This window comes from Saccostrea echinata, unplaced genomic scaffold (assembly GCF_033153115.1).
Source record: "Saccostrea echinata isolate AGI-Se365-2 ecotype Australia unplaced genomic scaffold, CSIRO_AGI_Sech_v1 ptg000019l, whole genome shotgun sequence".
In the NCBI taxonomy this organism is placed as follows: Eukaryota; Metazoa; Mollusca; class Bivalvia; order Ostreida; family Ostreidae; genus Saccostrea; species Saccostrea echinata.
In genome coordinates, this window is record NW_026889768.1 from 3201631 (window position 1) to 3214212 (window position 12582).

Here is a 12582-nt window from a genome sequence, read left to right on the forward strand (position 1 = left end):
TCTATTGTCTATCGACCTGAATCATTTACTTCCTTTATTTATGTAGTAATATACCATTGTAACCTGCATATGGAGTTTATGCCTCTCAGTTGATTTGATACGCAAGAGCATGTTCTACCTACAAAAAATTCTCAAATGAAACAAACTATTGACAAATAAGTTGATAATACAAGGATATCAACAGTCTCGTTTAAAGCCAACACGTCACAAATTCTATCCTCAATACAATGACCTTATTGGCAAATACAATCTATCATTAAGTTGAATGTTGACTGATGTTTTTCATACAAATTGTTAGGCCACTATTTTCACATTCAATTGTCTACAGATTTTTCAATTTACCCAGTCATGAAAAGGAGCACATGGAGGATGTTACTGGTCAACAAGGGATGCTTACTCCTCTATGGCACCTGACCCCACCTTTGATATTTTAGAGGTCTGTGTTTCCTCTGCTCCCAATACGTATTTTTTCAATGGACTTTTGAGCTTGATTACTGTTTGTTATCTTCATATTTCATTTCGACCAAAGGTGCCCCTAAAAAACCAACTATACTGAAAAGAAAGGGAAATGTAGGGTAAACATATGAAGTGATTTTATACAATCATTTCTCAATATTCTTATATAACATTCAATTTGATTCAAAACTGACTTTATTCAACAAGATACCTAAATTGAAATAGATTTTGACTGATAATATTATGAGTAATTGAAGCACATTTGATGGTTTAATCTGCATGTTTTAGCTTTTTACCACTTTCCAAATTTAAGTGCAGAGTGACTATCATACTTCTCTGATCAAACCATGCATTCACATAATATTGTTGATGTGAATTATTTTCAGACTTTAACAAGCCAAAAAAAAAAAAATACATGGTCACTGATTTTATTGAAAACAACAGAGCTATAACAACTATTAATTTGCCTAACTGTATATACAGTGTACCAGGTACTAGAGTAATTACTGCCATAAAAACAAAAGTATATTAATCCTCATACTCAGACTTTAATGATTCCTAATATTAATTCAACAAATAACATTTACTGAAAACTTCTTTTTTTAAACAACAATTTTTCTTTATTTAAAGAAAATGTACTTCAGGAAAAGAAAAGTGGACCCATAGTCAAATGCACAGACACAGTATTCTGAGAATGGATATAAATGAAAATAACAGCAACATGTTACACTGAGCAACGATGGCCAACACCTGAAAAAGAATCTCAATAGCCAGGACTGATATAACACATCATTACTACATGCATACGTAATATCTCTGCACTTTAACAAAATAAAGGGTCACTATTAACACATTAAACACCTCCATCATAAATATAACAAAAAGTACATGAAACAATGTATATATATTTTTGCCAGTGATAATGTATTACAGTTATAATACAATTGATTCTTATTTGTGAACAGTAACTTGCAATTTCAGTGCACTTATGTTGTACTTATAAAGCATTATCATTAATACATGTAAATACTTTTTATAATCCACTAGTAAGTGCATAAATAGAGTCATTCTTTTCTTTTTCAGGAAACTGTCCAATGATAAAAATGTAAACTTGTTTTAAATACACATTAAAAATACAGATAGTTAAAGTTCAATTAAATATCAAATTTATTTTTAGTGTCAGTTATTTTTAGTATCACTTGTTTTATTGGTTTTTCTTGTTGACTACATCTGAGTAGGATGGCGGGGCGCCATAACCTCCATACTGCTGTTGCTGGGGCATGTAGACATTGTGGGGCGCTGAGGGATTATAGTACGCAGATCCAGCAGCTTCCTGGGCCTTGGCATCTGCAGACAGAAGTCAAAATGTTTTACTTCCCCCAAAATCTCTTACAATAAAAGAAATATCTAGTTATTCATACAATTCATAATTTTTTTTTTCTATCAAACATATTCAAGTTCTTCAACCATCATCTTGATGACATCAAATTCAGTTAATATATGGAGTGATACATGGCACTAGCATTTTAACCGAGTAGAAAAATGAAAAATCAACTCTGACCTGCACTTGATTGCTGAGGGTACCCATTTGTAGCTGGGGGTGGAGCTGTAGGTTCAATACCAGGATAAGGGGGTGGAGATTCTGTCATATACACCTGCTCAGCTGTAACAAAATGTCAACTTTAATGGGAATATTTGTGTTTTAATTTGACTCATTGTAGAGAAGATTCTTTTTCTACATACTCTTATCTTAAATTGACCTATTGTGGCCACACCCTAGGCATCTTCGCAAGCTGAGGGTTTTTAGAGGCCATGATTTGAAGAAACTTGAATCTAGGAGTCTTTCATATAAGTTCTTTCTGGCCCAGTGGTTCTACAGTTTTCTTTTTAAATGACCCCATCCTATCTGTATTATTCAATATCTCCCTTTTAAAGTTAGCATGAGCCTTTTTTGAACAAATTGAGCCATTTCACCCAAGGATGCTTTGTGCCAAGTTTTGTTATATTTGGCCCTGTTGTTCTGATTCTTGCTCAGGTGAGCTAATAAAATTACAATGTACACATAAAGAGCTTTCATAAAAATAAAAGTACAACAGTAAGCATGTGTTTGTATAATGATCAAAATAATTTCAAATTTTGTTTTACATGTAAACTATAGACAAATCAATAAAAATTCAATGTAGAGGTAACCAGCTTTTATAAACTTAAATCTTGCAAACAGAGCAGTGGTGTCTGTAATACAAACCTGGGGGAGCTGAAGGGAATGTACCAAATGGAACCCAGTTATAATTTCCGTACTGTGGGGTGTACATGGGGGGTGGGGCCTGGTAAACTGGACCCTGTGGAGGGGTGTAAGGAGGAGGTTGTTGTGTCTGGTACCTGGATGCTGAAAAAAAAATTTGATATAGGAAATTCAGTTCATTTAAGATAAAATAATTTTACATTTTGAATTTATCATAAAAATCAGTTTAACAATTAGCAATATTGTTCAAGGTCTTTCATTGGACTGTAGCTCTACTGGTTACGATTTCTGTGAGGAGAGTTTTATATGGACTTGTGTTTAATCTGTACTTAGTCTTGCATGTACAACTCTTGTATCAAATTATACATGCATTCAAATCAGATCAAACCTATTGGAGGTGTATCATTTTGAAATATGTATTATATTTAACATGCACAATATTTGGCAATATTTTTCAGCAAGTTAGCATAAAGGATATGGATGAACAAGGCGCACAGAATGCCTATAGCTTCAGATATATAAAAATCAAAATCAATTTGTGAATTTAGTATTTAGAGTAAAGTTCTCATTATTGAAATTTATGAAATTATGATTAATAAAACTTTTCTGAGTAAAATTTTCTCGGCAAAAATTATTCTGTTATTCAAAAAATAATGTGGTACGGTAAAAGCAGAAATATTCATCGGGGATTCAATTTTGTTTATTTCGTTTTTAACAATTATCAATGAAATTAAATCCCACACAAAATTTTTATATTATTATATATTGAATGAAGTTACTTTCAAAACAACGAAATTTAATGCCAACGAAACCTTTTTAAATGACAAATCAACGAAATTTTATCCCCCACGAAAATTTGTGCTTCTATGGTATTTGTGGGGTTGGAACTCTAGCAATAAAAGTTCTGAGTATCATTTTCCTTTGAGATTAACACGCTAACCACTACGCTACACAGCTCTTGATGAAGTGGCATTTAAATCATGTTTGTGATATGACCCTTGACTAAATGGAATTGTGACCTTGAACTTGCCCAAATGATCTTGAGTCAAGGCTACGAAACACCCTCAGGTCGTAAGCAATCTTTGTGTAAAATGGGAACTCACCAAGTTTATCCATAAGGAAGATATGGACCAGACACAAATTATGACCTTTTTTCCTTTCAGTGACTTTGAACTTGCCCAAATGACCTTGGGTCAAGGTCATGATGCACCCTCAGGTCATGAACAATCTTTGTGTGAAGTAGTAGATTCTAATGTTCCTCAGTAAGAAAGACATGGACCGGACATGTTTGCACAGATAAACAGATGGACAGACTGACAGACAGACAAAGTGATTCCTATATACCCACCAAACTTTGTTTGTGGGGGATATAAAAACTAACGTTTACAATAGACAGACAGACAAATGGATGGATAAAGGACAATTTACAAATGTGTAAGCTCTCCTAGTCATTGGCCAGTAGAGCGGATCTTACCAAGCTGTCCAGCTCGTAACATAGCTTGTCCGAACTCGATAGCTCCTCCTGCCGTGAACCACATCTTGATCTTCACGACACCCTGCCATTTCCCTGTAAAAAAAAAAAAAAAATCTGGTGAAAACAGCAAGAATTGTTAGACATTCAACTCTCTTCAACGAATTTTGCTTTTGATCTGTTATTTTCCACGATTACTGTATCAGGGTATAAAATGCAGGTGTGTAATTTTGCTAATATTTCCTTTGGCACCTAACCACAAGTACTTAATTTGCAGAAAAATAAATTAAGTTTTCAATTTGTAATATGTGTATTATGACCATTTAGCAAATAAGGTTTTTACTATTTCTTGAATTCATGGCTTAATGAGAGCACAAATATAGTGAAAACGAACACTACAAGTTACGTCCACCTATGATGTATGACCATTCATGAATAACATTAACATATATTTTAATTTTATAAAACAACAAATCTTTTGACTTCCAATCTCTAAATAAAAATGTGTGGAAAGGAAAGTAACATATTCAAAAAAAGGAAAAAGAGAAAAAATAAAGTGTCCCGCCACAGCATGATACGCCCGTCAAATATTGTTCAATTGTCATAAACAGTTTAGAGTGCAAGATTAGAAAATCATGTCAACCTTGATACAAGGATTTCAAGGATTTTTCCATTCCTTATAATATTTGTTTATACATCTCCTGTGGTGTAGGCATTAATTATAACAAATATTACATTATAGATCCTCAACTGGTTAGAGCTTGACAAATGCCCATCCCCCCCCCCCCCCCCCTTCCAATGATGCTCTGACTTAGTCGATATTTTCAAAAAAAATAAATAAAAGTATCATATAAAACAATATCAATTTAGTCTTAACAACTTAATCTATATCAAATTAATATTAAAAATAAAAGGCTGGCCATCAAATGACATATGCTATAAACTGACAAGCAGTTCTTCTGTCTAATTCCCAAAGGATACAGATAAGAGCTGCTTGATCAGAGATCCTCTAACAGAAATGATTGAGACAGCTAGCCTCCCTACACTGAACTCATGAATTAATCTTTAACTGCATGCATGTCCACTCATTACTCCCAACGGATGAATGGATCTATCCATACTATCTGCTTTGTAGTGCAATAAAAATGCATATTTATGTCATTCTGAAATTAAATTTGAAAACAAAAGATTTTTTTTTAATTTGTTACAAAGATTTATAAAAAGAAACAAAAAACTTGTATAATCTTGATGCAACATTTTTTAATAAGGTTCCTGCATTACTCTTAGATTTGTAGGGACTATCTACCATAATTAAAACATTTTTTTTTTAAATACTTGATTTTTTTTAGATTGAATGTCAGACTGGTTTTAAGCTGCAATTCATACAGACAACAGGCATGCTGATTCCAATATCACCCCCCCCCTACTGAGTATAATTAGTTTTAATTATATTATACAATATCAAATTAGTTTATTATACAATATCAAATTAATTTATTATACAATATCAAATAAGTTTTAATTACTTTTCACCAAATTCATTTTATAAGTTAGGCTAGCCAACTATTCAATCCAACAGGGCTGATTCTTTTTGCCCAGTTCCCAAGAGATATAGATAACACCTGCTTGATCAGAGATGCTCTACCAGTTAGCTCCTCACATTAAACTCATTAATTTCTCTCTAATTTGACATGTAATTTTTTGTTATCAAATTCTCCTTGACCAGTGCTTGATAATTACACCTATGGAAGAGGTGGAATTTCTCTTGTAACATTACATTTGTTATAGATTGCTGTAAAGTATATAATGGAAAAAAAAAAAGTATTTTCTTGATTTAACATTTTTTTAATAAGGAAACTGCAACACTCTTGCATTTTTTGGAATTGTGTAATCTAATAGTAAAAAGATAGTTTTTTTTTTTATTTCACTTAAAGGTCACAGTGACCTTGAAATAGGTCGCAACACACCTTCTACCTAAGATGCATAAATTGGCCAAGTTTGATGATTCTAAGTCCAATAGTTTTCTAGTTATGAGCCGGACAGGATTTTTCCATATTTGGCCATAGCATCTTAAATAAAGGTCAGAGCGACCTACTTTAAATGTGCGACACACCTTCTACCCAAGAAGTGTCAGCTGACAAAGTTTGATAATCCTAGGCCTAATAGTATTAAAGTTATGAGCCGGATATGAAAAAAGCTAACAGACGGACGGACGGACAGACGGACGGATGGACGGACATGAACGCCATAACATAATACGTCCCGTCTAAAGACGGGCGTATAAAAAGAGGGTTGGGGGGGGGGGGCAAATTTAATTACCTCCTTGCTCAGACAATATCTTCCCCTTGATGTAGTTTGAACCAAACACAGGTTGTTCGAGCTCTATTTCCCGCATGCAGTAGAAGGGCATACTAAATGACTGTAACACTTCCTTACTGCTAGATGCATTAAAAATCACCTTCAAAAAAAAATCTAGTACAAAAACTTTGTCTAATGAACAGAAAGAATATTTAATTAATTCTTGAATATCACACCTCTGATTCCAGACAGAAGACAATCAATAGTATAACAATTAGAAATTTGACCAATTACAGCTGTTTGACTAAATAATATTTCAAGTTTTTTCTTTCCACTTGATTTATTATGGGGTCTTACCCTGTGGGTAGTGAGGTACAACCGACCCTTCTTGTGACCTTTGAACTCTGGTTGATTACCTCCATCAAATCCTATTTCCACATCATCACAATATAACAGAATCCTAGTGGAGAAAGAAATATAAAGCATTTAAACATAAACAGTAAACAACAGTAGGTGTCACTGGTCTTTGAAAACATAAAACCTTTTGTTTATACAGGAGACCAAAATGTACTCTTTTATCATTCTCTGATCTTAACACGACTTATCAACATTTGATAATTTGAAATGTATTTGTAAACCTCATGGCATACATGGTTGGTAATAATAAAGTATCTTGTATTTTCTATCCATAATTCTTGACAATGATTTCAAAATTTATATTTTGCAATTCCTGGAAACAAAACAAATAATTTGCTATAAACAGATCAAGGCCATAATACCATTGAGGCAAGTGAGGCAAATGCCTCATGAAAAATTCACAGTTTCCTGAAAAGTGAAAAAGATTTACTTTGAACTTTAATTATGAGTGTCTTTGTACTAAATTAATACTTTCAACTTCAATTTCCGTGAATTGATCATCTCACCAGGTGCTTCATAATAGTTTAGAAAGCATATAAAAAATTATTCAAAATGTGTAAACTTTCAAAGATCAACTCTTTAATTTGCTAAAACCCTGGTTTCAGGGACTCTCCCCTCCCCCGAGAATCCTTATCAGGACACTACCCTGGGACTCTCAGGTGGCCCCCAGATCAATTAATTGCCTCACTAAAAATTTGAGCCTAGTTACGGCCTTGCAGGTAATCATTATAAGTGTTGCATCTGTTTACTAACCTGTTTTAATGTATCAGAATAATAAACAGGGTCTATTTCCCCTGCACATGTCACAATATAAAAGCAGGGGGTTAGAGTAAGAGGAATCTCGGATTAGTAGTCCTCAGATGGGGGAAGTAGTGCCTTCTCAGGGAAATAGACAGTTTGATGGTATTCACTTTTTGTAGAGTAATAACAGTAGAGATAAAATAATAGCAACATGATCAAATATAATGGGGAGGGAGAAAATGTGGACTAGACCAGGATTTGAACCTGGTCCCCCTTAACCTGTTAACTGTACACGGGGTGTTTTACTAACTGAGCTATCTTGCCAGCAGTGATTCTTGGTTCTATTTATCAAAGAGATAACAGAGGCACTACCCATTTTTCTTGGTAAATAAAAAAAATATATAAACTTTCCTATATTCATAGCACACATCTTTTTCATTTGCCGATGGAGGAAAAATGTTAAAAAAAAAATCATAGACATTTTAAAAATGTGTTTTCCAACATGTACAAAAGTAATGTCTGTAAAAATATACGTATATTACTAATTAAATCCAATAAAATGCATCTTTAAATTTCACAGTAACATTATAATGCAGGCATGATTACATATTTTATGACACACCGTCAGGTGATCCTCAACTCATATTTTGTATTCCTTTTTTCCGATTCAGAATTAATCTACAGGCCTCAAAATAACATTAGCTTTTATTTTAATATATGTATATATATTTTAATATATGTATATACCTTTCTCCAGCAAAAATCAAGACACCTCCTAAGGCATGTGCTGTGTTAATCGACATTTTCACGAATTTTCTTTCCTATTTCAGAATATTTTCTCTTGTTTACGTTTGACAGTAGTGGTATATGAAAGGGGTGCACGATGTTTCGGGACCACGACGTTTCGGGACCTCACTAATACGACGTTTCGGGACTAGCAACAAGACGGTTCGGGACTTGGGTAAAGACGATTCGGGACTTGAGTTAATTTTTTTCGGGATCTAAGCAAATTATTTTATTATGGTGATATAGCATGTTATTCTAATTACACATAGTACGTAATATTTCAAGCTAAATCCGAATTTTAATTTTTATGTATATATATATAATAAAAATTGTCATAAAGATATACTTTGATGGGTTTTTTTCATAACAGACGAAGAAGAATAAATCTTTACAATATTCATTTTTATTTCTTTTTATTTTTTTATCATTTTTTTTATTAGTTATTTTTTGTGTGTGTGTGTGGTGATGGGGGGGGGGGTCCAAAATTTAATCTTCTCAGGTTGATGATAGATATTTTAAAATATTCAAGTGATCTCCAGCTACCGTCGAATATATCTTTAAAAAACATGTCAGTAAATTGTTAAAACAACAACTGGGATCAGGTACACATATCCCAACTGATACTCTGTTTTATAGGGAGGTGTTACGTACATGTATAAAGACGCCGCCGGTAATGGGAACTAAAAAGATTGTGTGGTTTCTTTTGAAATTATTTTAAGAAAATAAAAATCTAAAAATATGGAAAAAATATCGTTTGTTTATTGGTAAATGAAATAATTCAGAATCAAACAATAGTTCAACAAAATATAAAGGTTTTCAAAATGTTTTGATCTTGATTTTGTCTACCTTTTCCCAAACGGTTTCAAATATTTTTTTTCCAAAAGGTTTTGGCATAGTATCTGTAAGATTCTTCCCTGGAAATGTTACGAAAACATTTTTTAAAGTTTCCAAAACATTGTAATTAAACATATTTTACAAATGTTGCGAGAAAATTGGCCCTAAATTTAAAAAAAAATACCATACTTTAAAAAAAGCATTAAATGGTATAAACAACATATTTCATTTGATATCGTTTCAAATAATGTCTTTAAAAACATTTTAAATTTCATCATAGCTTTATCTATTTAATGTGGCAAGGTGGAAATTTGAAATTGAAGTTGACCTGTTAACGTAGTCAATGTGGAATGTCTTTTAAACACTTTTACAACGTACATGTAGCATGAAAAATTTAATATTTGCAAATTAAATAATATTTAGTATTTATTTACAGTATTATTTAAAGTTTGTCATGTACCTAACTATGTAACACCACATATAATATTACGCACTGGTTGGGTATATAAGAAGATCGATAATTGAGTTTCATTGAGATTTGTAGTCTGTGTATACACAGTAAACATAAATTCAGACATCCATATCATTGTAGACAAATTAAGAATTTTGATAGTACAATAATATATAGCGGGAATATTTGGGACTTTCGTGGGAATAATTTTTTTCTAATTAAAATAAATGAATAAAATCGATTACTTTCATCATTTTTCTTAAGCCATCGAGTACATGTACTTTGCATAGACGAAGAAATTGTCTAACTTTGAAACGTTAAGATGAAAAATAAGTTAAACGTGTTTATATTTTGAAAATTAGTAAGTTTGGTTTATTTCCAAATGTTGCATACATGGTATATATATACACATCATACTTTCAGTAAAATTTACTTTACAAGCTGTTCTTTGACGTTATATATATTTGAAATGTCAAATATATGCTGATTTTCTTACCCATTTCCGTTTTTTTTTTTTCTTCTCTGCTTAACGTATACATGGATGTGTAGGAAGTTTATAGCTTAAGTTATAACATTTCTCTTACCCGTATCATTTTGTATAAATTTGCTTTTATGATTTTATTGCATATATAACCTGAAATAATAATTATAAATTTTATACATTGATGTTTAAAAAGTTGAACATGGAATATTTCAGATTCTGATTCAAAACAACTACCCGTAAAACGTAAAGTTTTTACTGCACATGTGCTAGCTTGAGCCTTTGTAAATTTTGTAAACAAATATGAAATCAAATACCTAAAATTATTATTAAAAAGGAGAGAAAGAAAGTCTTAGAAAGAAAAACACGTCCGTGGTATTCACACAGCAGTTACGATTGTCTCCCGGCTTTAATTCTACAAACTCTCGTATCAAACACTATAAATAAATCAAATACATATTTTAAAAAAAATTGAATTAAATTTTGGTCAAATGTTAACCAAATACTTTATAAAGGTAATATATAAAATACTGTAATAAGAAATTAAAGAGACAACATCGCGGGCGTTTGATTTTCTCGGCAGGTGTCCTCCATGCCGCAGGTAAACTTTAAAACTAATAAAAACTCCAATCAGTGCTTCCTAAATTATAAATTGTGTATCAAATTGAGAAATTATACATGTATAAACATAAAAACACAAGTAAACAAGTTTTATTTCATTTCCTTTACAAAATATTTAGAAGTCCCGAAACGTGTTGTCAGGTCCCGAAACGTCGGAGTCCCGAAACATCGCGGTCCCGAAACATCCATAATTCTATGAAAGCATTCGAGATGCTCCGAACGGACAATCATTTAAAAAAAAAATAGTCGGAAATTCCGGAAATAAATGCGCACCTGAGCTGCAGCAGTTGATTTTCTAGCTTACCAGGGTCAAATGAGGAAGATGAAAATATGAAATAAAAGTTTTAGACATAAAATGTCTCCATTACGACTTTCTTAATTTTTATCTCATATTTTCAACTTTTTATTTGTAAACACGATTTTCTCTTCATCTACAGATTCTACTAGGCTTTTGTATCCTTTGTACTTTTCTTGTAAAATTTAATAATAATGAAACAAAAAAATTCTTCGACATCTATGTATATTTTGCATTCATCTTAGATGCCTAAAAATCGAAAGAGCAAGAAGAATTACTGTTGTTAAAAAAAATTTAAAAAAAAAGAAAAAAAAAAACAGCTATAGTGTCCCTGTGATGCTCTACACATTTTTGTACACGTATTGTAATATATAATAAAATCACGTAATAACTCCTTTGCCACAAAGGTAACTTCTGAAATAGATAAAGATCTATCGTGGCCGTAGGAACCGGGGGGGGGGGGCAATAATTTTGCCGATATATAGAATACTATAGAAAACATAGCTACTATATGTCTGTGCCCCTCAAAATAACGTCTGATGATCGTTTTTTTTTTTTTTTTGCTTGTCAAGGAATTTTGGTAGTTGATAGTCCCCCTCCCCCCCCCCCAACTGAAAATGCATGTTTGTGCCCACTCAAAGTGAAATTGCTTCCTACGGGCCTGTCTATTACAACCTAAACAGTGTGAAGAAGTTCTCCACACGTATAAATGACAATATAGTATTTTAAAATAGTATTTCTGTCATAGCTTTAACAGTTTAAGGCAACCGTGAAAGAAAACGTCTTACTTAATCAATATTGTAAAAGAGTATTTTTCTCCCTTAATTTTTTTGTTTCTTCTTTTTTATATTGGCAGTATGTTATGAATATCGGACTTAAAAAGCTTTAATTTGACAATGTTGTTATGATTTTTTAAATTGTTTACTTCCTTTTCTCTCGGGGACTTCAATGACTGCATGTAGGAATGTCTTCCTCTTTCTATCGTCAAGTTAAGTGCTCTGTTGATTGTTTTTTCGTGACATGTAACAGTCATTATTACTATCAGCTTCTACTGAAACTTCTGTTGTAAATTAATCATTAATTGCTTCATTTGAATCACTTTTTAGCTCATCTGAGCCGAAGGCTCAAGTGAACTTTTCTGATCGAAATTTGTCCGTTGTCTGTCGTCGTTGTTGTCGTCGTCGTCGTTAACTTTTCACATTTTCATCTTCTTCTCCAGAACCACTGGGCCAATTTCAACCAAACTTGGCACAGAGTATCCTTTGGTAAAGGGGATTCAAATTTATTCAAATAAAGGGTCACGCCCTCTTCCAAGGGGAGATAATTACAAAATAGTGAAAAATTAATGGCATCTTTTAAAAATCTTCTTCTCAAGAACCAATGGGCCAGAAAAAATGAAACTCATGTGGAATCATTGTCAGGTAGTGTAGATTCAAGTTTGTTCGAATCATGACCCCCGGGGGTAGGGAGGGGCCACAAAGGACGATCA

At 32.5% G+C, this 12582-nt stretch overlaps 1 protein-coding gene across 1 annotated transcript; it reads right to left on the bottom strand.

Annotated features, from left to right (window-relative positions):
* Nucleotides 1-868: 868 nt before the first annotated feature.
* LOC133189754 (WW domain-binding protein 2-like) lies at nt 869-8478 on the bottom strand. Its single transcript, XM_061325152.1, has 7 exons — nt 8373-8478; nt 6825-6927; nt 6489-6627; nt 4173-4265; nt 2702-2842; nt 2018-2119; nt 869-1803 (listed from the first exon to the last, which is right to left on the bottom strand). Exons 1-7 carry the CDS (start codon nt 8426-8428, stop codon nt 1661-1663), a joined length of 777 nt encoding a protein of 258 aa, XP_061181136.1. The 5' UTR covers nt 8429-8478; the 3' UTR covers nt 869-1660.
* Nucleotides 8479-12582: the final 4104 nt, after the last annotated feature.

Coding starts and splice junctions, on each gene's coding strand:
- LOC133189754 (XM_061325152.1), bottom strand. CDS start 8,428: ATGTCGATTAACACAGCACATGCCTTAGGAGGTGTCTTGATTTTTGCT. Junction 6,928..8,372: donor TTGATTTTTGCTGGAGAAAG/GTATATACATAT, acceptor TTTCTCCACTAG/GATTCTGTTATATTGTGATG. Junction 1,804..2,017: donor CCCTCAGCAATCAAGTGCAG/GTCAGAGTTGAT, acceptor TTCTGTCTGCAG/ATGCCAAGGCCCAGGAAGCT.